Below are 27,433 nucleotides of genomic sequence, written 5' to 3' on the forward strand. Positions count from 1 at the left end.
TCTACAACTTGTGATTTGCACTAGAATGTTGGGGATTAAAAAAATTAAAACTATATAATCAAATGAATTTTATTTCACATGTTGCAAGTAAATGAATGACAGCACTATTAAATAGTAACAAAAAAAATGCAGAATGTACAATGTATAGTTTGAACTGTAGATTCAATGCTCAGTCTTCCTCTCCAAATCGGATGTGAACTCGGTCCAGGTTCTCCTTGTTTCGTTTCTGTGCTCTGTCAATTAGCTGAAATTAATAATTAAAAGTTGGAAATACTTAAATATTATTAACATCCACCCCCCCCCCCCAAAAAAAAAAAAAATCAAAATATTACTCCTAGTTGGGGAAACTGAGAGAATATCTAATTTTAAAAAATCTTTAAATTTTACAGTTGGCATTACTTTAATTTTTTTTAATTTCATAAGTATTGCCCTCTGGTAACACTCTACCTTCTTTTGCCCACTCTTCCCCTGCTTTTTCTGTTTATTTTGATATTTCTTCATCTTATCTGACTTCAGTTTGTCCCAGTAAGCTTCCTCGTCAGCTCCTGTCAGCAAAAATTAACACAATACAGCATGAATAATGAATATCTCCTTCAGAACCAAAAATACAATAACCTTAAAACTTTGTATGAATCCAATTAAATTCACAGTGCACCTATCTTACAGGACACATTATAAAATATAATAGAGACTAATGCCCTGTTCACACGGAGAGTTTAATTCGCAGTAACTTAATGCAAAGTAAACTAATGCAAATCAAACTAATGCGAATTAAATTGTGTTCGCACGACAGCTAAAGCGAAGTAAACTATTGCGAATTTCTATAGTAAGGCTTTTCAGGAAGGCTATTATGACGTCGTTTGTAAAACACATCATGTGTGCAGAGCATATCCATATCATTGTGACTGTATATATTTTAGTGATTAACATAATTTTCCGCTAATTTTCAACCAAAAATAGCACAGGTACATAAATCTAAGCACCAACATATGGCCTGTGACTAAATTCTGGTTCTGTGCATGCATCAAAATTTAAATCAAATTAGCTTCGCTTAGCGTTCACACAAAGCTATTGCAAAGTAATTTAATGCGCAGTAAATTAATTCAAATTAAACAAATTTGCATTAAGTTCTCCGTGTGAAAGCTGATCAAACTTAATTTATAGTAACTTACGTTTGATTCGAACTAAACTATCCGTGTGAACAGGGCATCAGGAGAAATGCAAGCATAATGCATTTTTTAACAATAATTTATTTTTTAAAAATACTGAATATATAAAATGTCAAAATTTTTCACTAGCTCATTGGTCATCCATAACCCTTTTTTTTTTTCAGACCTGGCAGCAAGCTAAAGATCTGCAGCTTTGGCGACACGTCAAACACACAAAGAGAGTCCAAAACTTTTTATAATTTTTCTTTTAAATAATTGAATTAAGTTTCCAGCTTTGCAATTCTTAAACACACCACATGATCCAAATATTTTGACTTGTAAGCTCCGAGATACATCATAATGAAAAAAATTTCAACAGTTGAACTATTTACCTGTGAGTAAAACAAACTGATATTGGGGCCAGGAATGCTCCACGGTCTTTGTAGCACTAGCGGCATCCTTAAATCTAACATAGCCCTCCTTTTCTCCTTCTCTTATGTCTACATAGGCCACTTGTACCTCTGAACCTAAGTCAGTCTGAAGGATAGAAATAAACAAATTACACAGTCATTATTAGTCAACAGAGTGAATACTGTGATATGTTATCAGCTATTACTCGCAAAGTAAGAATCAGTTAACAAGTACACTCGCAAACAAATGGGCAATGTAAAAATTTGATTTAAACAAATATTCTGAGAGATTTTTAATATTTCAATGATAGAACAGCAATATCATCAGATAATTCAACCTAGATTTGAGATGGATTTTTGGATAACAGGGTTCCTTTTTCCAGTTCATAACAGGGTGTGCATTCATTTGAATTCTGCTTACAATTAACAGATAAGAGACTTGTACCACTGACCTTTAGCTGCTTCCTGTAGACCGGTGAACCACTGGTCAGATGTACCACAGTCCCTGGCATCTCCACTGTAGGCTTATCTGGCATCTCCTCCGTTACTGCATCTGGAGATATATAGTATAGTTCCTTTATTTTGTACAAAAACTCATGACAAGGCCCATGGGCAATAATGTTTAACTGAGTAACCTTGGTCCTGCTGGTCTTTGCAAGATATTTTGCTGAGACACAATCTATTCGTTTAATGTTAATTCTGTTCACTTACCTGTGCTTTCTTCAGGTAAGTCTTCTTTCTTCATGTGTTGCAGAGTCTTTTTCAACTTGTTCATGTTCATCTTCTGAAGACTTAAATACTCTTTCTTCAGTTGTAACCATTCCAATCTATTCAAGGAAAAAAAGTAAAAGTATTACTGCAAACATTTTTAGTTACTGATAAAGTTACAGTCTACATGCAGTAAGTGAATTCTTTTTTTTTCAGTATACTTCCTATAAGAAAAGTGTCCCTGAAGTTTATGTTGATTTTATGATTTTACTAGGTATTTCTTATGCAAAACTGATTCTGCAGAAGTCTTACTTTGGCATCACTCTGAGCTCTGGCAGATATTTCTCTTTGTGTTTCTTCTTCCTCTTCCTCCTCTCCTTTTTCTTGGCTGGACTTCCTCTTCCTGTTTCCTCCATCAAGCTTACGTCAGCCACTTCCTGTTTTGTCTGTTGTGCATCTGTATCCTCCTGCATTTCTCCACCTGAAGTCTTCTTCTTCTGTTTTTGATCACCCTTCTCCTTCATGCTGTTACCTGTAACATTGCCATCAGAGCCTGTCTGTTCTACATTATCCTGAGAAATCTTCCTCTTTTTCTCTGTCTCTGAACCACTGAATTCCCCTGACTTACTCACATCTGATTCACTAGCACTGGTATCAGATACAGTTTTCTGCTTCCTTTTCTTGCCTTTTTTCTGACTATTGGATTTGTCCTCACTTTCACCACCTTCCCCCTTCATCCTCTGACTAGTTTCACCCTCAGAATCTCTCATCTTCCTCTTCCTTTTAGAGGATCCCATACTTTCTCCCTCCACGGTCTCAGTACTGAGAGTGTTCCGTCTCTTCTTTGGCGACACATCAGACAAATCTGTACTACTTTCACTATTCTTGCTTCTTGGTCTTTTCTCCCTTTTCATTTTGACTCTGACTGGCAGTTTCTGTTCAGAGTCATTCTCTGTAATGCAAATTTCATATTTTTTAATCAATTTATCATAGCATTATTTATTGACTGATTCCAAGAGAAATGACAAAAAAAAACTACTCAGAAAATATAAACTAGAAGTTACTTGATGTTTTCTAAAACATAATTTATATTCAGTGCAAACTGTTTTGTGGGAAATTTCTTTCTTTACATTAACCCACATATATCTGTTCCCAGTTTCAAAACAATCAAGCAACACTAATTCAATAGAAATTATATACATGTACAAAGACATGAGTACCTCCAAATTCCTCCAGTTTTTTTTGCATGCTGGTCAGTTGTCGATTGAACTTCGGAAACATTCCAGGAGAATTTTTTTCTCCAGGTCTTACAGGGGGGTTGTTCAAATCCTTCAATCAAGAAACATGAAAATAAAAGTCAATCAAAAAATATAGATTAAAATTTCCTTATGACCATTTTTTCTGAGCTTAATTTACATTTAATGCATATTTTCTCTATTCTTAATTTAGAATTTTATACCCATCTTATCCAAATTTTCTTTGTTTTTAATTTAGAATTTTCTACACATTTCTATTAATGTATCATAGTAATTGAGAAGAATGTAAAATCTGTATACAGAACAACAAATGTACTTCATTTCTTCCCTGCTAACAAAGCAGTCCAAACTTAAGTACCTGACATGCCCGCTTTGCAGCTTCTACTGTGTCAAACTCTACAAAAGCAAATCCTTTCCTGTCCCCTGTGCTTCTAAATTTTGGTATACTGATGTAAGTAATGTTTCCACATGGTTTGAATAGCTTCTTCAACCACTGATGATCAGCTGTTTTGGGTAAACATTCCTAGGATATACAACATGAATATATACTGTTTACAGGGTTATTTTCGCCCCGTCTTATTTTCGCCCTTTCACTCTTGCAAACAATTTTGCCCCGTTTTAAAGTTTTCCTTTCTTAAACATAGAAATAATGTTCTTTTGGTATTATTTAACATTACAATATTTAATGGTAAATAATTTTTTGTAACTTTTCTTTGAAATATAATTTTAAATAGTTTATTTTCTATAACCAGATAAAAAAAACAGAGTTTACTACTTACTACATAAACAGTTTTTTCATCTAAATCTTTTAATTCCTGAATTGGTGTTTTCCTTCTCACTTTAGTTTTCTCTTCATTAAGCTTTTAAATAAAAAGTCAACATAAACACTTCAGTAATTGTGAAAAATCATTAATCCTGCTACTCATTCACACCACAGTCAGATGATGCAGAAAATGAAAATGTACAAAGAATTTTTCAGTACCTCAAAAAAGTCAGAGTGTGAGAGTGCCTTCCTAATCTGGATAACATCAGAGGTAAGGTTGGATATCTTCTTAAATTTCATAAAGGCCTCAATGTCTACATCTGCAAAAAATGTATTTTTAAAAGCTAAAGGAAGATGTAATATAACTGCTATCTACAGAGGCCCCTTTTTCTATGATGATTCTACAATTTTTCTTCGGTCAGAAAAAGTTTTGTTGATCTGTTCATAATGGGAAAGGCCAGCTAGATTTTACATATTTTTTAAAAACAGCGTGTGACTGTGAGTGCAGTTGAGTAAATTTTTCTCCTTTCACATATAGGTCAATTTTAATAAAATACAGTGACCAGCCAAAGGAGAAAACTGAACTTACTTGGTCTAGTATATTTTAAGGGATTCAAAGAGTGGGGTGGGATCAAAATTCAATGGGAATTGGATGTAAACATGGTACCCCTATACAAATGAAAGATCTATATCTAAATCTCCTAAGGATCACACATATTTCAGCTCAAAATATCAGTAAAAAATGGATCTAGGGAGCAGATCTAATTAGGAATTCACTTATTTTAAGCATATACTGTATACAGGGTTATTTTCGCCCCATGTTATTTTCGCCCTTTCACATCTGAAAACAAGTTTGCCCCGTTTTAAATTCGCCCCAAAAAGATTTTTGTTTAAGATATTATACAGTTTACTCTGAATTTGCCCCGTTTTAAATTCGCCCACGCCCGACTAGGGCGAAACGGGCGAAAATAAAACGGGGGCAAAAATTACCCTGTGTACAGTATATTGCTGTTGAAGAATAAATATCACTTTGAATGGTTTTATTTATTGATGTTTAGTAATACTTTACAACATAATCATTTTTCCACACCAACATTTGCTTTCTCAAGTTATTATAAATTTCAAGCTCATGTCTTAATACATTAGATGAGTACTGTCATGGCTGTTGCGGAAAACAACTGGTAAACATGTTGATTTATTTTATCAGGTTTTCGCATAAAGAGGACAATGTTGTTGAAAGTTAATAAAAAATCTGTCTTATTGGAAGTAAGTTTAATTCAAAAACAATTTATTTTGCCTGTAGTCATCCTTACTAAAAATATATTTGCACCATTACAAAGATGCAGAGGAATTGCAGGGATTTATCAAGGCTGTTTTTACTACCGGTAAACGGTACCTTTCCCCTCTTGAAAAAGGTGCAAAAATTCCCCTTTTTCAGATAGAAAAGGAGAATATTTAAAACATCGTTCGAAATTTTCCGTTTTTGTCCGATTGAAGTTTCACAGCTAATTTACCATCCTAGTCATTCAAACGCTTTTAAAAGAAAGAATTCAAGCTTTTATTTGATATTGATCGGTAAACATGTGCCAAGTCCATGATGTCGAAAGATACGCGTGCGATTGCAAGAGTTAAAAAGAAAAGTGTAGATGAGTAAGATGGAGCTTATATCACTATGAATCGGAAGAATGGAGTAACAACAAAAACAATGTTAGTAGTGAAACATGAAAAACAGAACTGATTTGTTATATTAGAGAAAAAATTAAAAAAGTTACCTGGTTAAATTTTTTTTGTGTGTGTTCATTTAAAATTTTGCCTAAAAAGTGAATTTAATGGTCTTTGTAAAGGTCTACAAATGCATGTACCTTGTAAGAATGCAGGATTTTGCTCCATTTACCGTAATTTTCGGGTTATAGGTCGATGGGGTATATAGGTCGAAAGGCTCATTTTCAGCCTTAATTTTTGAAAAATCCTAAGATAGGACGAACTTACTATATAGGACGAGGCTTTATTTCCCGTTTTCTAAAGATTCTTACGCTGATACAACGTATCAGAACAAGTAAACCTCTAAAATTATCGGGGCGATTCCGTGACATGAATGTATCATGAAAACAAACAGGTATTTTAATGAGTACAGCATTTAGATAAAGTTTTTAAAAAAATGTAGTTAAAACTTCTTTGAATTGTGTTACTACCCCCGGTACTTATTTTTCTCCAACTTGCCTGTTCAATGCCTCCGTAGTTTCATACAGTTGTTAAACCTGAGGCAAAAATAACACGTAAATACGTTTCTGTTTTTAAGCTATAATTCGGGAAATACCCGAGATCAAAGAATAATAATTCTGATTTCAGAACAACTTGGACACATTCCTAATATAGTTCATTCAGTTAGTTATTTACCGGTGGACGACAATTGCTTCGATGTCCGCCATTTTCATTTTTGTTCTTCAGGGATTTGCTAAAACCCGCAAACGACCATTAAATGTATATATAAAGCAACAGTAAAGAATTGAAATAATATTACCACGCTGTAAGTTTAATTTATAAATTAAATTGAGAGTACCGGTACATCCACAATTTGACAGTCATTATGAATTTCATGGCTTTGTTTGTTCAATGATGTGTAACACTAATACCCTATAACGGCACGTGGATTTGCTAATCATGCCCTGCGGGTATTAAACCAACACAGGTGTTAAAACCTTTGTGTGTACACAGTGTAAATCCTTTTATCTGTCAGACAATTAAATTCGTTAGAAGCCAATCTTTGTATAGCGGTAATTCAGTGTACTTCTTGTGTACGAAGAAGCTTTTAATAAACCTTATAATATCAGATAAAATTATATTTCTGTCTTAAATCATATTTCTGTAACCTGTATTTATTACTAATTCTTTGCTTGTAAAACTCCATATCAATAAAATTAATTCTTTATCATCCGCATGTGTATTTCCATAACTGCTTGTAAAAGTTCAAACTATCTTTCAAAACGATTTTTTAATACCCAAATTTATAACTCATTTGCTGCCTGTAAAACCTCCAATCTTGTTCAATAAAAAGAAAATAAAATTTTAAATACATTTATTACAAGACATAAAATATGGCAATGGTAATAAATAAACATAAAGAATATATTCAGCACTAGTAACAAAATGCACTAATGTCAAAGTCATATTAAAACGCACTGGTAAGCAAGCACAAAGTTTGTGACACAAGACAGTGAATTTGCACAGTTCAATATCGGCACTAAGAATCCCTCTCTTCGTCAGAAGCGAACCCGTCAAAGTCTGATTCTTCACTGTCACTACGAAACAGAGCGGCTAGGGCCAACGGCAGGTCATCAGTTGTTTCAGCTAACGGGACTTCTTCTTCATCTTCAGGAAGGGGGGCGTGAACAATTTCTGCTTTGACAAAGCCACTGATGATGACTCTCTCTGGAACAGCTGCCCAAGCGTCTTTCACCCACTGACACACGGTAGAATATGATGCGCGCCTCATTTTCCCGGTGTTGGTGAAACTTTTCTCCCCGTTTGTCATCCAGTCCTCCCAGATTTTACGGAGTTCTGTTTTGAAGCATTTGTTGACGGAGATGTCAAGGGGCTGCAGGATCTTCGTAAGGCCGCCGGGAATAACTGCGGGGATGGTGCCTGTCGCCTTTATCCTCTCTTTGGTGACCTCGCTGATGTGAGCCCGCATTGAGTCGAGGACAAGCAGGCTCTTGGACTGGCGGAAAAACCCTCCGGGTCGCTTGACAAAACAGGAATTTAGCCACAGCTCCATCACGTCGTTGTCCATCCACCCCTTCTCGTTCTGATGGACGACTATACCAGTTGGCATCTTTTCTTTTACAGCAGTCTTTCTCTTGAAAATTACCATCGGCGGGAGTTTTGTGCCGGTAGCGGTACAGCTCAGTACGACGGTGAATGAAGACTTCTCGTGGCCAGTGGTCCGGATGGTGATGGACTTGGTGCCCTGGTTGTCGACGGTCCGGTTCATCGGGATATCGAAAGTCAGGGGGACTTCGTCCATGTTGATGATGTTGTTGCTGCTCAAGTTGTGTCGCTGGATCTGCTCAATAACGAACTGCCGGAACGATGCTATTTTCTGGACGTGGTCTTCTGGAAGCTGCTGGGCTAGGGTGGTGCACTGACGTATACATAGAGATTTTCGTTTCATGAAACGGTAGCACCAGGCCGTCGTACCCTTGAAGTTGTTGATATTCATGGTTTGTGCCAGGTCTACGGCCTTCAGTCTTAACTGGACGGTGCTGACTGCTCTGCATGCGGCTCTCTGCTCCATGACGAAATCCTCGAGCTGATTCTCGAGTTCAGGCCAGTGTGCAGTGCGGCCACGGAAGGCTTTCTTGGTCTTCTTCGTCTGCCGGAGGGCATCTTTCTGCTTTCGCCAGCCTCTGATGACTTTCTCGCTGACCCCGTACTGTCGTTGTGCAGCCATGTTTCCACCATTTTCCTCGGCATACTGGACTACTTCAAGCTTGAACCCTGCAGTGAAGGATCGGCGCGACTGGACTGGAGGCATCGTGACTTTGATACCCAGTGAACACATAGCCCCCCTTTTAAACGCTTCAGCGGATCGAAATTTTCTGCTATCAAAACATACTCAATTGTAAAATGTTTTCTGATTGACGCTTTTGTCTTTTTAATCACCTGTCTGATTGGTTTTCTAAAGACAATAGATTCGATAAATTATTGGTTAGGAATGGGGGGAAATTATTGGATGGAAGAATTAATATACAAAAAAAAAATCAGCGATTAAAAAAAACGCATCGTGAATTTACTGATACTTTAGAGTTTATAAGAAATGAATTAATAACTTCCGAATACGTATGATAGTACCGGTATATTCAAAATAAGTTCGTTTGACAGGTATTATAATGAAATAAAATAAAAAAATATATAGTAATGACTATCGGTTTATTTGGTACTTAAATTTAGGAATTGACTGGCAACAATTTATTTCACTCATTTTACATTAAAATAAATATAAGACTGTCACAATAAAAAAAAATTAAAATAAATATAAGACTGTCACAATAAAAAAAAATTAATACTATTTCAATTTATCAATCTACTAATTAATGGTAAAACACTACACTTGTGATCTTGAAAAAATTTCCGTATTTTATATTTTGATACGGTTGCGGTTTTACTTTTAGTAAACGGTAGCGACTTCCTAACTTCACAAGATGGCTACCGCATGATGGCAATGGATAACACGTTGAGGAATTATTAACTTGATGAAGCACAGTTTTTTCCTTTGTCATCAACGGATATTTAATGGAATTTATTTTGTAAGAAAGCTATAGAATAAATATGTTATTGTTTACCTATGCATTAATTTTTCTGCGTAAAATAATGAAAAAAGTTATAAAAGTGGCACAGATTTGCTCTGAAATTTACGTATATTTTATTGATTTTGGGGCATTTTTCGTAAACTTGAGCCTTAGAAAGGTCGAATTCGTATATTGGGCGAGCCCAGCGGTTCTGAGAAAAAAAGTATCGACCTATAACCTGAAAATTACGGTATTTAAAAATTTTCCGGGGGAGCAGTTTAATTCAAAAACAATTTATTTTGCCTCCGGCACTCAGATCGAGCCTGCGGCTCTCATTTTTCCCCTTTACATATAAAACGGTAGTAAAACAAAATAGCTTGATAAATCAGAGGAATTGTATGTAGCCTTCTCCAGTAAAAATCAGATTTTAAAAATTGGAGAGGGTTGTATTATTGCAGCTAGTTTCCCTTGCTTCCCTCGTACTTACATCCACCTTCTGATGACTCTATCAAGTTTTTCATAAATCTGTCCTTAGCTATATTTGAGTCACTGAAGTAAAATTCCATCTGCAATATAGAACATTAAGATAAAAAACTTCCACTTCTATGAACCTCAGTAGCTGCTCAGTACTATATTATAAATTTTAACAACATATACACTACATATCACTCAATTCGGACAATATTTGTTGCTTAATTCATCACTGACAAAGATAAATGACAATGGAAAAGTTAAATAATGTGCTCATCAATTTATGAAAGATGAGTTCCTTTTACTTGCACAAGTTGCCATACATTTTTGATATAACAGTGTGAAGTTATTCTTAAAGCTAAAGGTCAGACATAAATTACTTGTTCTCTGATTTTTGCTTGAACGGCCTTCATTCGTTTCCTTCTTGACGTTCCAACTTGTTTCTGTTTTTCTTGGTTGTCCATGTTTTGAGCTTTCTTATTTTTCCCTCTGAACAAATTGAAAGTAGATACTAAACTACTGTATAAACATTTTTGATTGGATGGTAAGATAAGAACCAATCAAAATCATCGTCACAGAAACAGATTCGTTTCGGATATCCTCGGGAGCTATCACAGATTTAACATTCCATGCTAGGGCCTACCGACAAGCATTGTGCAAAATAATATATCAAATTCTGATTATTCCAGTGTTAAATAGTAGAAAATGGTATTGAATCCTTTAGGTTAGCAGTAAGTCTAGTATGAGATCGTAGATTACTTTTTAGGGGTAAGGAAATGTCAGATCCTGATCCATATCCAAAAGTTGTGTACCCCGGAGAGATTGGTCCTGGGGCGGGGTATGGCAGTGAAAAATTTCAGCTGCTGTTGTCAGCCATAAGTAATTGTGCTGTTCCATTGGTGCATCAACTGATTCAACAGGAACCAGGTCTTGTCCGTGAAAAAGGTACGTTAAACATGCATTTTACAAACAACAATAGGAATATCTTGCATACATATTCAGATATTGATATTAAACGGATAACACTGTGCATAAGTAAATGGTATGATATTGGTCAAACATTACCATTTTCGAACTATTTCCCAAAACTGCATGCATAACAACAGCTGAACAAGTTAGAGAAGAATTATTGTTGATGAAGATTTTTAGAAATTGCATGGGATAAGTAAGACATACTAATTTACTGCTAGTGACGCCATTGGCGTAAAGAGCAGTAATGAGGGTTCTCCATCCTTGTTCATCTCTAGCTAGCTTTTAGAGTGTGCTCCAGCTTAATTCTCTTTTATTCATATTTTGGGCTTTTTGGCTACTGTTGTCTGCCACCAAGCAACTTTGGGCCTTCCTGTCTTACGTTTTTCTTCTGGTCTCCAGGAGAGGGCTGTCAATCTTTATATTATGATGCTGTCCTATTCTGACCTCCGTTTTGGCTGTGTTGAGGGCCTCTCTATTCATGTCGGTAGTTTCCCAATGGCTTTCACTACCTAGTCATACTGGTTCCAGTGCTGGTCCTAGAGAGACTCCCATCTAAAGGTTTACTTTACAAGAGATATTCCTAGTGATTTTTTCCATAAAAATAAATTCTTATGAGTTCGGGTTGTTATCCCAAAGCTCACCTCCTGGGCTTGGAGGCTCGGTGTTTTTTGGGTCAGGGTGTCCTACCCTTAGACATTCTAAGGTTCCAGTTATTTTAAGGTGCCAGATACTTGTGTTTTGCCACTACCTCTTACTCTTAGCTACTAAAGCATTTCCAGGGTCAACACAAGAAGGTGTGGTAAGCTTGCAGAACTTATTTACAGATTGTATGCATTAATTCAAGGTTTTAAATGTTGCAGATTATCTTGCTTTAAGTTACTGAATTTTCCTCACCAAGTTCCTTGTTGTTCCTTTCTGCAATAGGAAGCTAATCAGATTTAATTTGTTGAGCATTACAGTCAATTCTCGAATTATCGCCATTCGATTCATCGCCATTTTCGCAATACCGCCATGATTGCCCAAGAACGTTTTTCCTGCTATATAAAATTCTCTTTATAACGCCAAATTCGCATACCGCCATCCGCCACCCTCCCAAATGAAAAAGAAATCTAACAAAATACTTTTAAAATATCTTCAAAACCCTACCAAAACATACTTTTGTATTTTGTTTGTACGTTTTGAAAGTGTTGCATTTAACGAAACATCAATGCAACACTTTATAGGATTGGGATGGCATGGTATTTTGTTAATGTTTCATTACAATGTTGGTGTTTTATTAATGTTTCTTTACACTCTGCAGAATGAAATTGCATTTTGAAAGTATTTCGTTACACTTGTGTGCATCCAAGTAATATTTTGTTAGCATTTTATTTGATTAACAGACATGTTTAGGGTTGAATTATCTAAGAGTAGTAAAAGCTTCCAAGAACAACTTATCTATTTACATCCTGTGTTAGACTAGTATTTGCGCCAAATTTCAAACCACCAGCACTGTAGGTCAGAGAGAAACAAAGAGATTGGTGAAGGGACATGCAAAGTTTTAGATAATATTATTGATCCCTGATTGGAAAAAGCAAAATCAGGATGAATCTGGATATAAAAGAGGTATTTATTATTGCATGTCATTAAGTTATAATTCTTTTTTACTGGAGTACAGTATAACCTTCAATCTGTGAATGTGGATGTGTATATATGGCCTGTTTTTATTGGGTTTTGATTTATTTTAAGATTGTCCTTTAATCCATAAACTAGCTAGCTTAGATCAGTTTTAAGCTTTGGATTAAGTGATATGAATTAATTATAATACTTGAAAATTCTGTGAAAATGTATGTGATTGGAAAAGTCAATCCTTGAATTCAAAATACTGTGAAACAAGAAGTGTTTATAATGTATCAAAATGAGATTGTGTTTAGGTTGTGTTTAGATGTTTTCAAAGACTTGTATGGAAGGGAATTACCGCCAAAAGTCTATGTATCTTGCTTTTATTCTTATTCTTCCTACTTCTTTATGCTTTGTTATTATTGTAATTATATGTCACTTTATTGTTTTCATATTCGTCTTTATTACATTTCACTTTGACTTTTATCCTTCTTCATTTCGTCCTTACTTCTATGTTTCTTTATTCTTGATAAGTCATTTTATTTTCTTTGAAATTGATACAGTATCTTAAATGATTATCTCTATTACGAACGTTAACTCAATCACGCAAACAATGAAGCATATTCAATGAAGACGAATACGAGTTGTCCTAATTTAGTGCCGCATTATAACGCTAGGTGGCAGGGGTGTTCGCTAAGAGTGTTGGTAAAATTAGGTAAGCAAACCGGGCCGGGGTTATTCGAGTTTTTTTTCTAATTTTCTGCCTTAATACTTTTATCAATGGAACTTAGATTTTTAAATGAATGATGTTTGTTGTTAGTTCAGGTATGTACCCGATACATGCCATTCCCTCGGAAGTCTCGCTAAATGGTAAGATTTCTCCTGGAAGACTGACAACATAGTGATGCTTCCTTCGGAAGACTATACAGTGGGACTTCCCCCGGGGTATAGCTAGTCTTCCGTGGGAAATCTCGATATAAATAGCAATTCCCCCCCCCTTCATAGCAACCCCTCCCCGAATAGTTATTTTAATCGTAAAACGATGTTTATATATACATTACAAACGTTTTCAGTTTTTGAAGAAAAGTTATCCGTCCTATACACATGATACATGTATGAATAAATATTTAAATAATATCATTTTAAAAGTGCTTTATAATTAAATCATTTTAACCAATATGTAAACATAGATAATCTTCACTAGTACATATGGATAATGACCCCCCCCCCCCCCACCCCGCGTGGCACTGTGGTTACGGCGTCTGCTTTAGAGTCACGAAGTACAGAGGTAAGGAGTCGATCAATACGTCGTGGGTAAGAATCCCACTGTAGGACGTGGAGTTCAATCCATCGGATGAAATCTAGACCTTGTTATTCGAGGTCCCGTGTCGTAGTAGGTGCTGGCACGAAAAAAGATCCCTCACTGCTCAATGGCTAAGTGCCAAGACGTATATAGGACAAATTTGCAGCTCTCCACCGGCAAGATGTGGCTTCTCCTTTTGAGTTAAAAATTCTCGCAAGGGACATTATACAATGTACAATCAAACCACCAAAGTCTCAATATATATATACTGACTTCCGGGTGGAACCTCCTATGGGGTAAGTTTCGCCGGTAGAGGGCTGGGTGGCCACGAAACATTTTCCTAAACGTAACTTTTTACTACTGGAAAAGTTCAGCGAAAGGCTTGTTGCCCCCATCCCTCACCCTTTTTGTTGCAGTACTAATAGTCAATTCATATATTAAAAGTCATGTACTTATTGGCATGAGTAAAATAAGTTGACGACCCCTACCCCCTCACCACCACCAAACAGAATTTTCGAGTTCTAAGACTTTTTAGCTCTCCTGGCTGATCACAAATACGATGCGTACTAAAGATATTTCTTTCTTTATTGAAAATTAAGTGCTATTTTAATATAAAATATCAACGCTGAAAATAAGACCAGGGAGTTTCCAGTATGTCTGGATGCACGAAGCCTAGTTCCTACTTCCCCTACCATGCACAGATCTAGAGGGGGGTGGGGTGTTAGGACCCCCTGGAATTTACAAGGTTTAAATTAAAATGTATTTACTAAAGCAAGGAAAAAAAGTTAAACGCTCCCTACGAAATAGGATTTTGACGTTTGGGCGAGTTTAGTTTTTTTTATGCTCGTCAAGAAATTTCTGGGATTGGACTTTTTTTTGGACTGGGGTGGACCCCCCCCCTCTGAAAAAAAATTTGATCCGCGCCTGACTACCCATATTAACCCTCCTCACTCCTTTGCAAAGCCCTGTCCCTAGAATCACGCGCATGAGCAGTTATTATCTGTCGTGAAATAAAGTTCAGTTCAGTGGAAGGTTCTGAAAAACAACCCAATTCATGAGGGTTAACTAATATCAAAATATTGAACATTTTTTATATCAATTAAACTGGAATTCAATTATCCAACAAATAATTAACTTTAAATGAGTTATATTTTTCAGGCGAGAGAACAGTGACGTAGCATTGTACGTTTTTGAAAGTGGGGAGGGGGCAACAAGAGAATAAATATTAAAGTACCCGGCTGAAAACAACTTGACAAGCGCAAAAAAAAAAAAAAAAAAAAAAAAAAAAAAACAGGAAATTGTCCAAACTTGAAAATACTAGGCGTCGGAACCGTAGGGGGGGGGCTTGGACCCACTTTTTTTTCCAGAGATAGACTTAGTACAGACGTTCCAGCATAGGTTTAGACCACCCCCCACTTGCCATGGACACGACGCAGTATAGGTTTAAAATGGGAAAAGTGGTGGTGTATAGAAAAAAAAACTTTGGCACTGGAGTTCGAACCTAACCCCCCCCCCCCCCTAAGAAATTGAATATTTGAGTTCGGAAAATTGACATTCCTTTTCTTTTCTTTCTTTTCTTTTTTCTTTTTTTTTTTTTTTTTTGCTTGTCAGGTTTTTTTTTTGAAGGTCTTAAAAAATTCTTACACTTAGCCCCCCCACTTTCAATTTGCTTCCGATGCCAATAAAATCCTATTTCGAAGGTGGGGTGAGTTTTGGGTTATATTCAACTTCTTCTATAGAATCAAATTCAATTTTTTTTCCTACCATACGTACTACTAAAACTTATTTGACCCTTACTCTTACAAAAAGTGGGTCGGCCGTTCAATGAACATATTCAGTATAGTATAAAGTTATGTCTGAAAAAAGAGGCCGCTATTCCTTTGTGCCCAGAGAAAATAAATATGGAGTTTCCATTATTGGATCGGATTATTTGATCCGGCCTTCAGAAGTTCGATTGCTAAGGCGTTTTGAAGAATCTCAAATAACCCGACCTGGGTTTGGTTACCTAGTTTTACCAACACTCGTAGCTAACACCACACCACCTAGCGTTATAATGCCGCACTAAATTTTGACGGTTTGACAACTTCGATTAGTCTTCATTGAATATGCTTCATTGTTTGCGTGATTGAATAATTTATTTAAGAAACTGTTTAAGTTTAAAAGAAGGTAGAATGAATTTACAAGAATAAAGCAACATAGAAGTAAGGAAAAAATGAAGAAGGATAAAAGTCAAAGTGAAATGTAATAAAGACGAATATGAAAACAATAAAGTGACATATAATTACAATAATAACAAAGCATAAAGAAGTAGGCAGAATAAGAATAAAAGCAAGATACATAGACTTTTGGCGGTAATTCCCTTCCATAGACTTGCATGTGGATTATAATTTTAAAATTCAAATTTAGTGGTTTATTGATGATTTGTTACTTATGATTTGTTAGTAGTTTGTTAGAGTGTTTTGTTAGCCTCATTTGCATGTGATTTGCTATACTATCGGAATACTTTCAAAACACAGTGTTTTGTAAGTAGTTTGTTAGAGTGTTTCATAAGTAGTTTGTTAGAGTGTTTTCAAAGTAATTTGTTATAGTGTTTTGTTAGCTCATTTGCATGTGATTTGCTATACTATCGGAATACTTTCAAAACACAGTGTTTTGTAAGTAGTTTGTTATAGTATTTTGTTTCCCCCTTAATTTTTTTCATTTGGGCTGTTTTCAAAACAAACGTCCATTTTTAAGTGTCAATTATCTCGATATACCGCCACAGATTCAAACGGTCAGTGAAGTGCGGCTAATTAGTTGACGCTATCCCTGTTTTAAAGCATGCAAAGGCAGACAAGGTACATGCAATTTAGTAATTAAACAAGAATAAAATAAAGAATAATTTTAACATGAACTGTTATAATAATTTTGATTTTTGTTTAATAAAAATCATTTAGTCACGGCTTCGCCAGGAAAGCGGTCGTTGTTATAGTGCGCGGATAACAATATTATTTTGATGATGTCTGCTTTAATTAATGCAAAGTTTGCTGAAAAAATAATTATACGGCATGAATTTTGAACGTTTCATTAACAATGATGCCATAAACGATGAATTTATTCAAGAATTCATTTTACGTACTTTCGGCAATAAATCACGACGATCGACCCAGCTTGTTTTTTTTCAATATCAGACGTGTAGATTTACATAATATTAAATACACATGACTTGTCTTTATTTCATTACTGCACATTTTGTTTTAGTGAAATTGTACATAAAAAAATACTGGAAGTATTTTCAATCAAAAATATGTCCATTTTATTATAAGAATAGAAACGCTTAAATGGTATTTCTAAGAACGGTAATTGCACTTTTTGTTTTCTAAAAAGATGGGAAATTCGATTCATCGCCAAATTTGTTATACCGCCATGATTTCTAAATTACAAAAGGTGGCGGTTTATCGAGAATTAACTTTACTTTTATATAAAAATTAGTTGTAACACACAACTTTAATATCAAAGGAAAAGCAGAGATGGCTGAAATAAAGCCATAAAGCAAGATGACCAACAATTAACATGTGAAGAAATATATATAGGATCCTTTCAGGGAAAATTAGTATTTACTTCCTGGGTATAAAATCTATGGGCATGCATACTCTCGAGTATTGATGTAATTATCTCATATGACTTGCATTAATTGTAAATATTTAAGCTATATAAACCAAACTTTCATGTTGAAAGTCAATATTATTGTGCAAAATTTTCCTTTCTTATCAAAAAGCGAAACTGATAGTTCATTTATATGCTTTTTAAGTCTCCAAAGGGATTACTGGTATAATGGTTGAAACCATACATCAGACAGATTACAATCAGACAAACAATCCTCCACAATGTATTCCAATCTATACCACATTTGAAGAGGTTAAGTAATTTGAATGATGAGTTAAAACAGCCTTGCCTTAAGTTACATATAAGTACTTTGGCATAGTATATCTTCATGTCAGCTTAAGATTCTCACGTCTTACAGGTGTGGTTTTTTTTAATCTTGATATCGTGCAGTCTCCTTGGCTTCCATCCTCTGAACTGTCAATATTGATCTAATAATCTTCACTCACACAAAGGCAGTATTATGCAAGGAGAACAGAACACTCACAGAAAAATGAGAGAATTCATGAAAGGCATTGCATTGTTTGCATGGAAATGCTGCTATTTTGAAAAAAAGATAAAATGGAGAAACAAAGAAAATGCATTTCAAGCTTTAGACAAAGTTGTAGTGGATATGCATTTTGTAATAAATTAATTTAATTATCCTCATATAAATGAAACATAGTTTATCTACCATCAGAGTTTTGTATACAATATGTCATTTAATGTGAAAATATATTGGATATATTGGAAATTCTATAAATCCTTTATTTTAAGGGGTGGAATGGGGTCAGGTGAGGGGAGGGGGCAATATAACTAAGAGGGACTTTTTATACCCCCCCGCAAACGAAGTTTGGGGGGGTATATAGGAATCACCTTGTCCGTCTGTCTGTCTGTCTAGCTGTCCGTCTGTCTGTGCAAACGTGTCCGGTCCATATCTTTCTTATGGAGGGACATTAGAATCTACTACTCCACACAAAGATTGCCCATGACCTAAGGGTGTGTCATGACCTTGACCCAAGGTCATTCGGTGAAGTTCAAGGTCACTGGAAGAAAAAGTTCATAATTCGTGTCCGGTCCATATCTTTCTTATGGATAAACTTGGTAGGTTCTCATTTCACACAAAGATTGCCCATAACCCAAAGGTATGTCATGACCTTGACCCAAGGTCATTTGGGGAAGTTCAAGGTCACTGGAAGAAAAAGTTCATAATTCTTTCCAGTCCATATCTTTTTTATGGATAAACTTGGTAGGTTCTCATTTCACACAAAGATTGCCCATGACCCAAGAGTATGTCATGACCTTGACCCAAGGTCATTTGGGGAATTTCAAGGTCACTGGAAGAAAAATTTCTTAATTCATGTGTGATACATATCTTTATTATGGAAAAACTTGCTTCTGAAAAAACCCAGCGGGGGGTATTTTGTCCCGTTTGGACAGTTCTAGTTACCTGTAGGTAACCATTACAACCAGAGAGTTATATTTAACTTTTGTAATGATTTTTCTTGAAAAGTAAAGGTGGTGCCTTTTCAGTTTGTGTACTTGAAAATTAACTTTCTATAGAAACTCTTGCTTTGGATATTTAGTCTTATGAAACAGATTAACAACCTCAGTAAGTTGGTACATTTTTTGTACATATTATGAATGCCTGTATAAAATGTTGAGGACGTTTTCAGGTTGGCACGGTCAGACAGCTTTACACAAGGCCTGTCTGTGTGGGGACTGGTCCGTCAGCTACCTGTTACTGGAGGGCGGGTCGGACCCCAACGCCAGGAATGAGTTTGACGAGACCCCCGTCCATTACGCCTGTAAACGGGGCCTGGCTCAGATCGTGCACCTTATTATACAAAGGGGAGGTAACCTAGACACTGTGGACAAGAATGGAAAAACGGCAGCCCACCATGCCGCCCAGACAGGGAGTGTGTGAGAACTGTTCTGATTTATATATAATTCTAAGTAACAAAATGATGCCAGAAAATATGATTACTGTAGTAATCAGCTTCCTATTGTTCTGACTAGATAAAAGCAATTGTGAAAGTTTAGTTGTTATTGTGTTATTTTAAGATAAAAACGTGTCATTTAAAATGGATGTTACTTGCTTTCTTGTGTACAGTTGTAAGCTTTATTAACATCTTGGTTTGGCATTTTCAGATATGTTATGAAGTATCTTGAAATGAATGGTGTAAACTTCAATGCAGTGGACAAAAACCTACAGACACCCTTACATATATGTTGTGTTCATGGCCATGTTGATGCATTTAAATTCCTTATCAAAGCAGAGGTATAGTACTAAAGTAACATATGTAATAATTTTTTTTCCCAACACCCATGCTGTTCAAGAACTTTTATTTATAATTTTATGTAAATTGTAATGATACAGTATAACTGAAAAATAAAATACTTGAATTTAGAAGCACATATCAAAATACTGTAAAAGCACAAATATTCGTGGGGGACTAAATTTCGTTATTAATAATTAACAACGAAATTAAATCCCACATGAAATTTTATATGACCATATATTGATTACGGTTACTTTCAAAACAATGAAATTAAATGCCAACGAAACTTTTTTTGATTACAAATCAACGAAATTTTATCCCAACGAAAATTAGTGCTTCTACAGTATTCAGAATTAGAATTTAATTAAGTGAAAAAAACATAAGCTTATTATTTTAAGTGAAACATGTGCATGAATCATATAACAGTAAAAAGAGTTTGCAGAGCACTTGCAGAAAATTTAATGTACATGTTTAAAGATAGTAAAGATTATGAGTGCACAAATGTATTACTTTAAACATTGTCACAAATAGCTTCTGAACATTTCTGTAGAGAACAAACCTGACCCAGGTAGATGGGGATGGGAACACGGTCCTCCATATTGTGGCTCGGGAAGGACACCCTTACTTATGTTGGGAACTCTTAGTGGTCACGGGGTGTGGTCCTCTTCACTTAACCAACCGTGAAGGATTCACTCCAGTGGATTTAGCAGCACAAAGAAATAAATATGGGTAAGTCCTACACACATTTCTTCTAATAGCAAGGATTGCACATTATATTAGAATTGTATTTTGAATAAAAAATGAACACCTTAAAATAATATAATTTTGGTAGTAACACATCATTTGAGGGCATTTTTGAATAAAAAATTGTCTTATTTTTACTGCTTAATAATGGGAAATTTTAAAATTATAAGCTACCCAAGTTATACTGGTATAATGTGGGTTGGAACATAAACTGCCCCAATCCAGGTTATGCAGTATGACTTTGTTATCTTTTAAATTCTTCCTAAAATTTGCTAGTATATGTAATAACGACCATATATTTCATGTAATTGATATCCATCTTGACGTATATTTCAGACACAAAGAAATAACCCCATTACTGCAATGGCTCGCCAAAAAGGACAAGAACTACGTTCCGCGGGGACCAGTTTTAACCTGGTGGTGGCTTCTCTTCATGCCCGCGGTGTTGTATGCCACTATTGCCCTCTCGGCCCACTATTTGCTCCCGGATCACCAGGGAATGGTGTACTTTGCTGGAATGATCTTTCTTATTTTAAGCCTTTTGAGACATAACCACAGAATTTATCACATCTCTAGGTAATAGCTTTCATTCCATTGCATATTCTGTTCATGATTTTAAAAAAAAAATGATGCATGATGGGGCATCATTGAGCATACCTGATAATTCCATTGGATTGCTTAATGAAATATCCAAAATATTTAAAATTTAAGCAGACTTATCTAACATCATTAAATTGATAATGGCATCTGTCACTATTTCCTTGTAAAATGAATGTTTGCGATTCCATTTTATGAGCGTTATTAATTGTTTTCTCCACATATTCATTTTCAGGTGGCCTGACCCTGTGTTTGCTGGGACTTTCTTTGCTGGTGTCTTACATACGGCTATACTGCAGTTATTTTACCTTCTACCAAGTATCCTTTTCAACAGCAACTTCGTAATGGATTTCTAAACAGTTTCTGAAAGTTCATTTAATAAGATGTTGAATTTTCAATAATAATGCATACTTTTGGCTTATGCTAAGTTGTACAATATCATATACTACACTGACTTAATTGTACAAAGATTGTAATGAGTACCCAACCTTCAATGTAATAGCGACATTACTGGGGTTTGTGATGATTTACATGTACATCAAAGTTCTCAGGAGTGATCCAGGTATTCATTACAATGTTTCTGATATATTCCTAATTCCAAATTTTTCAATAAAACAAACATATACATGTACTGGTTAAGGGTGAAACGTTTACTGAATTTTGTAAACGTTTAAAATGTAAAAAATTAAACGGGAGATAGTTTATGTTGGATCAGGAAACTCGAATTTAATGATCAATTCTTTCACTTTAAAATAAGTGTGAGTTGTTATTACAATTTCATTGTTGGTCATTATGACGAAACAATTTGAGGCGCATGAAACTTCATTGGTTTGTTTGGCTACATACCGGACGTAGAAAAAGAATTGTAAAGATGGATCTTTTAATTTCGAATTAAGTATAACAAGACTTGCTGACTGTAACACTTTTCAAAGACTTGTGAAAAATGTATTATATTTATTTAATCAAAATATATCAAGTTTTATATTTCAAGTGTCATAAAACATCGCTAGTATTCGCAACACGGAAATCGGAATTAAATATGTTAAACCACATTGGGTTTTAAACATTTTTATTCAATCTGTTTCCGTTATAGATTGTTGCTTATCAAATGGTCAAAAATCAAACATTTCTGATAGACATTGATAATACCTTCGTGTAAACGTTTTCAATGTAATAAATAAAATCGAAACGTCGCCGTTTACACGTGTAATCGTTTCGCCCTTAGTACTGGTTAATAAAAAATTAGAAAGATAATATTTATCTGCACTATATAAGTACATCATAGGCATTATGAATTAACAGGGGTGTTGGAATTGCATGTATTTCAATTGAAAATTATGGTTCATAGATAAAAAACAGACAAAATCATATTTAAATATAAATCAGGGAAATCCTTATATATAATATTATATCGATATAAAAAGATATTGGTGATCATATGATTAATTTGGTATACATTTTACAAAGTAAATACTTTGTTCTGTTATGAAGGAGCTGCCACAGAATCAGTTCGGGATCAAGAGTCCGGCAGACCTATGACGCTGATAGACCTGTGTGTGCCTCAGAGAAAAACAGACCAGTTCTGTACCAGTTGTGAGGTAAGGTCCACAAGACTGGAATTCAGTGGTAAAAACTGACCAGTTCTGTACCATCTTAGAGGTGAGGTCCACAAGACTGGAATACAGTGGTAAAACTGAACAGTTCTGTACCAGCTTAGAGGTGAGGTCCACAAGACTGGAATACAGTGGTAAAACTGAACAGTTCTGTACCAACTTAGAGGTAAGGTCAACAAAACTGGAATACAGGGGTAAAACTGACCAGTTATATACCAGCTGAGGTAAAGGTCAACAAGAGCTGTCATTTGAAAGAGCTTAATTAGTGGAGTATGCATACCAAATATGAAGTCTGTATCTCACACAGTTCAAAAGTTATGGCTAAGGTTAAAGTTGACAACAGACAGACAAACAGCTAAACAGACAGACAGACAGGACAAAAACAATATATGCCCCGAATCTATCGATTCAGGCCCATAAAAAGAATTACCAATAGAATTGCTTTTGATATTGAATAGTTCCATTTCTATACTTCAATATATTTTTCAGATTGTGAGGGCTCCACGAACAAAACACTGCCGGCTCTGTGAGAGGTGCTTTGAGAACATGGACCACCACTGCCTTTTCCTCCTGACATGTGTTGCCAAAAAGAACCATGCCTTATTCTGCTGGTTCATCATCAGCTGTATGGTTTCCATGACTCTGTTCCTGGTGCATTGTGCCTTTTACACATACAGAACTTACGCTGGTCAGACATGGAGCCACATGTTCTACTCCATGTTCTGGTCAGAGTGTTGGGTGTTGAGTCTGATAGCCATGAATGCTGTGTCCATTATCTGGGGCATTAATCTTCTGAGGTTTCAGTTAGCTCTGGTGTCTAAAGGAGTGACCACTGTGTTTATGAGGAAGACTAAGTCAGCACTAACTAATCAGGAGAGACTGGTCAATATTCTGTACTTTCTGATGGGGAGGAAGCCTTTTGCTGAGGACCCTCTGATCTGCTCACAAGACACACAGTTTGTCTAAGGTGGTTTAGCACCTGTGATCTGTTGTAGATTTTTATTATGTGTAAATTATGTCTTTTATATGTTCAATTTTTACTGAACCAATTCCAAACCATGATTCTATAGTCAGTACTGTTTATTTTAACCATTTTATATATTTATCTAGTATTTAATATTATTTTGATGTTAAACTTAAATCTGTTGTTAATCTGTATCGGATTTGTAACACCAGTATACATGTGTATGTAGTTTTTAAAGATGAATTCTGTTTTAAACAAGAATTTTGTGACTATTGTATCTTAATGCTTGTAAAGCACTCTTACAGGCTATATAACAATGACATATAACTGCCCCAACAATAGTCAGAAATCTGCTAAAATCAATACTTAGTGTAGAAGAAATTATAATATTAACAAAATACTTGTAATTTATGATAAAAACAATCTAGTAATGGGCTATGTTTGTTGCTGTTGTAATTATGGACATTTTCAAATATTTTTAAAACAGGATGAATCTTTTGACACTAGAACTTACTAGTCTTAACTCACTTGTTTTATTTGACACTATTATTCTATGTTTCCCAGTCGAAAACACTTTGAAAGATACAGTGTATTTCATTGTCTCCTGAAATCGTTAAATGTGGGATTTACATCATATCCATAACAATTTAATTTAATTTAACTTAAATTGTTATCGCATACTTTGATATCTCAAACACCATGGGATCGTTGAAGCTAGTTGGAACTCCTAGTCACTGTTTCTTTCTGCATTTCAACTTTTACAGATTAAATAAAAATCTGAAATGTTAATTACTTGATCAGATGTCTAAATAGTTTACTGGCTCAAATTACAATTGGAGGTTTGTCTTTCAAAGTGTAACTTTGTAAGCAGAGAATGGCCTTTTTCATGTGAAATCATAATGTATGTATATCAATTTTTACACTGGTGTATAAAACATTGAGAAAAACCAGGATATTCTTTCTTTACCATCACTAGGTGTCAATTTTATGGAGAAAATTTCTTTTCCCCCTTTTTTGTTTTTACATCTGACAGATTGTTATTCTTGCCAAAAATTGTTACATTATCTATATATAATGAATTTAATGTAAATTAAATATCTTGGTATTGCATTGTCATGTGTAAGAATCTGAAATCCAAAGTTGTATTTCTTTTTAAATTTTAAAAAATTACTTGCATCTATTAAAAACCATTTACAAATATACAAATGTTTTTAAAACTTTTTATGCCCCCTTTGAAGATGGGAGGGCATATTGCTTTGCTGCTGTCTATCGGTCTGTTGGTCGGTCGGTCTGTCTGTCGGTCCACCATTAGTTTCCATTCATTTTCTTTGCAGAGGTTGTACATATTGAAATGAAATTTGGTATACAGATTTACCATAAGAATATCTAGGTCAAGTTTTCTTTTGGGTAAGATCGAGCCATTTTTGAGAGAGTACGTCCCTTGGATTAGAAAAAATTCCAATTATTTGGGAGAGGGAGCATAAGTATTTAACAAACATCTCTTGTTTGTGTTTTCTTCACATCAACATTGCTAAATTGAATATAGGATTTTTTGCTTTATCTTCAGTTTCCTGGATGAGGACGAAATGAACAACTGAGGTCTGGGATCATCATAATTTATAGTTCTAAAACTTTTTTCATTGCCTAGCGGTCAGACTTTGCTGTAGGTTTATATCAACTTCATGAATAGGGATGTACACTTTTCATCACAAATCATAGTGAACTGGGAGGGCCAGACTGTACCCCTCTCCCTGGAGGGTATTCAGTATTCAAATATATAATAGTAAAGGAAGAAAAAATATTTTGGAACCTACTGAGATACACAAAACACAGGCACTTGTTTAAGAATTGAATTTTTAACTAAGTATAATAACAACGCTGTTATTATTGTACTATGTGTTAAAAAATTATGTCTTAAGCAAGTGTCTGTGTTATTTTCCATTTTCTGTGGATTATTCATTACAAAACGAAAGGCTAGTTTGAATTTGGACCATCGCAAGCTGCAATTTTAAGTTTTCTGCTATTAGTTGTGGTTTTCTCTTTCTAAGTCTTTTCCCCCTAACATTTTTTCTTTCTCGACGGTTTTCAAACAATTCAAAGTTTATGCGAGTTTTTCCAAGCAATAGTCATGAATTATTTGGGGGGGGGGGGGCATTTTTAACAATGTCTGTAGGATATGAAATGACATGAATGGATCTGTGAACTTGGATACCGTTCGTTAACTCCATACACATATTTCGTCTCAGAAAATTGACAAAATGGGTTAAGTTTGTCAATCGTGTCCGATATGATCACATAGGTGACTAATGCGAAAATTGGATGACAAACATTCATTTATCTCCTTTATATACTCACAACAGAAATACAACATCTTATTTTAAAGTTGCTCCACGTGGTCATACGAAACATTGATACATGTAATTACTAAAAGTGTACATACTCTTCGCTGTATACCTCAATAGATTAAATTGATGACGCTAATCACGAACTTTTGAATAAACCCCGGCCTCATATATAAAAATCATGGATAAAATTCAAGAAATGTTGACTCCTCCTCCTCCTCGATAAATTTAAAATTAACAATATCCAATTATAAATTATTCTTTGAAAAAAAATGTCCTAGTGGTACAGTTGTAATAAAGGTTAATAAAAACAAATAGCTTTGGACACTGGAAAACTCCCAGAAGTAGAAAAAAAAAAACAACAACAAAAACAGTCTAAAAATTTCTTGAGTTTAACAAGTGAAAAACAAGTTAGAAAATATTTATTTTTAAAAAGAATAGTCATTCTATTGATTTGGAGGGTTTGAAATAAAATGCCGGCAAAATTCAGAAGACTAATCCATCGTATTTTCAAATAATTTCTATTTGCATCGTCTGAGGAATTGTCATTTATGAATTCAAAGAAGTCTCATGTTTCATTTAAAAGTTATCCCTCCGTAAAAATAAAAGTTTTGCGTTTATTCGCGAATGAGTAACGCGTTTTCACGCGAGAATATATTTGCGTTTTGTTGCCGAAGCTCTCGCGTTAAGCTGTAATGTATTTGATTTTTTAAACCAAAAACCCAAGAGAACCCTTAAAGTGTGCCCAATGGGCTTTAGTATTTTTGGTCAAATATTTGGGATATATATATATTTTTTTAACCCCCCCCGGGGGGATGAATTTGTGCTTGGTCCGAGGGGTACTTAATTAATTATAGGACAGAAAGCAATTTTAAGATGTAAAGGAACATTTTTGTGATTTATAAAAAGAAAACTACTCATTAATGAATCAATCATCCGTTTTTTCCGAGGTATAATACGGCACATCGTGACAATATTAACCCCCCCCCCCCCGGGAAAGGGCGGGTTTTAAAGTTATTTTTCAAACATGATTACGTGTAACTTATGTACGAAGTTTATCACAATACATGTAATACTATGAACAAAAATATTTTGCATAAAATTCAAACTGATAATTTGGTAATGGGATTAATTGAAGTTAATCACCCCCCCCTCTTTTCTACACAAAACACTTTTTTGTAAAAAGTAAAAATCCATAATATCTACATACTAATAAATTTCAACAACATAAAATGTAGTATTTAATCTATAAGTAAGCATAAAGGTATCTTATTACTTTGAATCATTTCTTTTCACCATAGCTAATATTTTTGTGCAACAGGTGTTGGAGGTGGGGCGCTAAATACGTCAGA

The 27,433-nt window shown here is 34.9% G+C and overlaps 2 protein-coding genes across 2 annotated transcripts; one reads left to right on the forward strand and one right to left on the reverse strand.

Moving 5' to 3' along the window:
• Positions 1–55: 55 nt before the first annotated feature.
• Positions 56–10,577, reverse strand: LOC134265771 (la-related protein 7-like). The gene is made up of 12 exons (XM_062747987.1): positions 10,425–10,577; positions 10,061–10,139; positions 4,505–4,605; positions 4,302–4,382; positions 3,881–4,045; positions 3,487–3,595; positions 2,579–3,218; positions 2,270–2,385; positions 2,011–2,111; positions 1,541–1,685; positions 448–545; positions 56–244 (listed from the first exon to the last, which is right to left on the reverse strand). Exons 1-12 carry the CDS (start codon positions 10,506–10,508, stop codon positions 170–172), a joined length of 1,794 nt encoding a protein of 597 aa, XP_062603971.1. The 5' UTR covers positions 10,509–10,577; the 3' UTR covers positions 56–169.
• Positions 10,578–10,673: 96 nt separating this feature from the next.
• On the forward strand, positions 10,674–24,919 carry LOC134265780 (uncharacterized). Its single transcript, XM_062747995.1, has 9 exons — positions 10,674–10,989; positions 19,216–19,462; positions 19,691–19,820; positions 20,372–20,550; positions 20,902–21,141; positions 21,398–21,480; positions 21,632–21,724; positions 22,654–22,760; positions 23,265–24,919. Exons 1-9 carry the CDS (start codon positions 10,821–10,823, stop codon positions 23,739–23,741), a joined length of 1,725 nt encoding a protein of 574 aa, XP_062603979.1. The 5' UTR covers positions 10,674–10,820; the 3' UTR covers positions 23,742–24,919.
• Positions 24,920–27,433: the final 2,514 nt, after the last annotated feature.

Source organism: Saccostrea cucullata, unplaced genomic scaffold (assembly GCF_032062105.1).
Source record: "Saccostrea cucullata isolate Sc308-1 unplaced genomic scaffold, CSIRO_AGI_Scuc_v1 ctg157, whole genome shotgun sequence".
Lineage (NCBI taxonomy): Eukaryota > Metazoa > Mollusca > Bivalvia > Ostreida > Ostreidae > Saccostrea > Saccostrea cuccullata.

What these genes read in the sequence shown, in the direction of transcription:
- LOC134265771 (XM_062747987.1), bottom strand. Translation starts at nt 10,508, where the DNA reads ATGGACAACCAAGAAAAACAGAAACAAGTTGGAACGTCAAGAAGGAAA. An exon ending in AGAGTCATCAGAAGGTGGAT is followed by an intron (nt 4,606 to 10,060) that starts GTAAGTACGAGG and finishes CATTTTTTGCAG; the next exon opens with ATGTAGACATTGAGGCCTTT. An exon ending in TCTACAGGAAGCAGCTAAAG is followed by an intron (nt 1,686 to 2,010) that starts GTCAGTGGTACA and finishes TCTATCCTTCAG; the next exon opens with ACTGACTTAGGTTCAGAGGT.
- LOC134265780 (XM_062747995.1), top strand. Translation starts at nt 10,821, where the DNA reads ATGTCAGATCCTGATCCATATCCAAAAGTTGTGTACCCCGGAGAGATT. An exon ending in AGGTCTTGTCCGTGAAAAAG is followed by an intron (nt 10,990 to 19,215) that starts GTACGTTAAACA and finishes GGACGTTTTCAG; the next exon opens with GTTGGCACGGTCAGACAGCT. An exon ending in AATTCCTTATCAAAGCAGAG is followed by an intron (nt 19,821 to 20,371) that starts GTATAGTACTAA and finishes ACATTTCTGTAG; the next exon opens with AGAACAAACCTGACCCAGGT.